At 37.3% G+C, this 2,049-nt stretch overlaps 1 protein-coding gene across 1 annotated transcript in view; it reads right to left on the bottom strand.

The window, feature by feature from the left end:
- Positions 1-1,666, bottom strand: part of GTPBP1 (GTP-binding protein 1) — a 5,839-nt gene extending 4,173 nt beyond the window's left edge. Inside the window, exons 1-3 of the mRNA XM_018516668.1 lie at positions 1,604-1,666; positions 412-760; positions 207-318 (exon numbers count right to left, since the gene is read on the bottom strand). Coding sequence (XP_018372170.1) covers positions 207-318; positions 412-519 — 220 coding nt within the window. The 5' untranslated portion in view covers positions 520-760; positions 1,604-1,666. The remainder of the gene's footprint in view (positions 1-206; positions 319-411; positions 761-1,603) is intronic.
- Positions 1,667-2,049: the final 383 nt, after the last annotated feature.

Genomic DNA, 2,049 nt, shown 5'->3' with positions numbered 1-2,049 from the left:
CCCACCCCCGGGGGTGGGGGTGGGGGGCCGAGTTCGGTGTCATTGGATGTCCCCCATCTAAACAAACAAATTTTCCCTTTACAACTTTTCAATCAGATGTGTACTTTCGGAGATAGTCGCATCGATAGATTAAAACGGACCACCCTATATATATAGAGCAAGAATCACAATTTCTTTTTCTTTAAGATATCTTTTTTAGTACAGACCTTCAGCGATACCAATGTCAAAAATCGTTTCGCTACCTCCATCCTGTATCCTTTCTTTCAGCCTTCTCAACAATAATTCATACTGATCTTCAGATGGACTGACCAAGATAGTCTAGAATTCACATTAATCTACATTCTTATAAAATACTGTAAAACAACATCTTAGAGAAAAGACAGTTTAGAACAACTAAACATCTTGATATACCTTGCCTCTAATGCTAGAGTAATCTACAGTTGGAATAGATCCATGTTCCTTCTCTGGTAAATGAACAATGGTTTGTGATATGACAGGTACAGGCCCAGTACCCGACATAATGTTTTCCGCAATGATATGCTTTGTAAATTTACTTTCTATTCTTCCTTGCAACAGTTTGTCTAATTATTTATCGTTCTTGTATACAAACATCAGACATCTTCCAGTATTTAAATCTAAATTTTTTTCCATAGACTGCTAGTACTCGCATGTACATAACTGTGGCACTTGGAATTTCGTTTACACCCTCTGGTGACATTCAAATGTTCAACACTCAAATGTTCTGGTTCATTCTTATCATCTGTGATAACATAACAAGATACATTTATTTCTTGAACTATGAACAGTTGATGAAAGATGAGGATTTAAACCAAATGATTCATATAAGTTGATTCATTGCCTCATTTGATGTAATATATAATCGCTGAGATTGTATAATTATTTTGATAAAAAAATTCTTCCCTCAAAAATCATAATGAGAAATCAAGGAAAACATAAACATAGAAGGAAAAAAAAATTTACTACTTGGCTTGAAAACATAAAAAATAGATACATGCATGCGAATGTATGCATATATTACCTATCCCGTAGCAAGTGCTTACCAAGCAAACGGATTGTGCAACTTTGATCAAGTGACAACATATTGAGTGCTTTCTATTTAACGACACAAGTCAACACAAATATCATTCTACCTTTCTTGACATTCAGAGAGTAGCAAAGATAAAAAGATATTTATATCAAGTTGTGTCACCAAATGGAAATTGCCTAGGCTACATTCGAAAACCTACCCGAGAGCCTCCACATATCGTTTTATCCTTGTTGCTAACCCAATGTTAAACAAGGATAAGATAATACACGGGGACATCCTATTGTATCCTTAGGGGAGATGTGCGTCAAAGCTCGAAACGCTCGGAATGAGAAGCGATTCGAGTTTGAAAAACAAACAAGAGAAGTGAAACATGATTTTCTTTCGCGAAATGTACATAAATATTACATCCTCGAGTTTTTCGTGAATAAGATGCATGAGAGCGAGTCTTTCTCCCGTAGAGATAAATTAGATAAATCCGAGATCGCGTTCGAATATTAGCGTCCTGTCATCTCCGGCAATTCATGCATTCGTGCATTTAAGGGGATACACATTTACCTGTCAACAAAAAGAGAATATAAAATTCACACGGTTACGATTTCGAGCAAACTAAACTGACAATTAGATAAACATCGTCTGTGCCTGCGAATTAAGCGGGGAGCACAGACTCTTGCATAACGCATAACATATGAGGCATAAGAAATTGAACCAACCAGAGTTCTCTATTACATGGAAGGGAAAGAAACGGAGAACTTCGATTGGTACATATTCTTATGCATTACGTGTTATGCGTTATGCAAGAGTCTGTGCTCCCCGCTTAAACTGTTAAGCCCATGACACATACAAGAACGTAAGGCCGTAGCACGCAATCAGTAAGTGAATTGGCCAATCACAGCAGAGACCGTAAGGCCAGTAGCGAATCCAATGTTACGATTTCCTTAGGCGTCGTCTATAAAGGCCCGTCTACAATACACGGAGTAAGAAGTAAGAGTAAGAAATTGACC

This window comes from Trachymyrmex cornetzi, unplaced genomic scaffold (assembly GCF_001594075.2).
Source record: "Trachymyrmex cornetzi isolate Tcor2-1 unplaced genomic scaffold, Tcor1.1 scaffold120, whole genome shotgun sequence".
In the NCBI taxonomy this organism is placed as follows: domain Eukaryota; kingdom Metazoa; phylum Arthropoda; class Insecta; order Hymenoptera; family Formicidae; genus Trachymyrmex; species Trachymyrmex cornetzi.
This window is presented reverse-complemented; position numbering and strand designations above follow the sequence as displayed.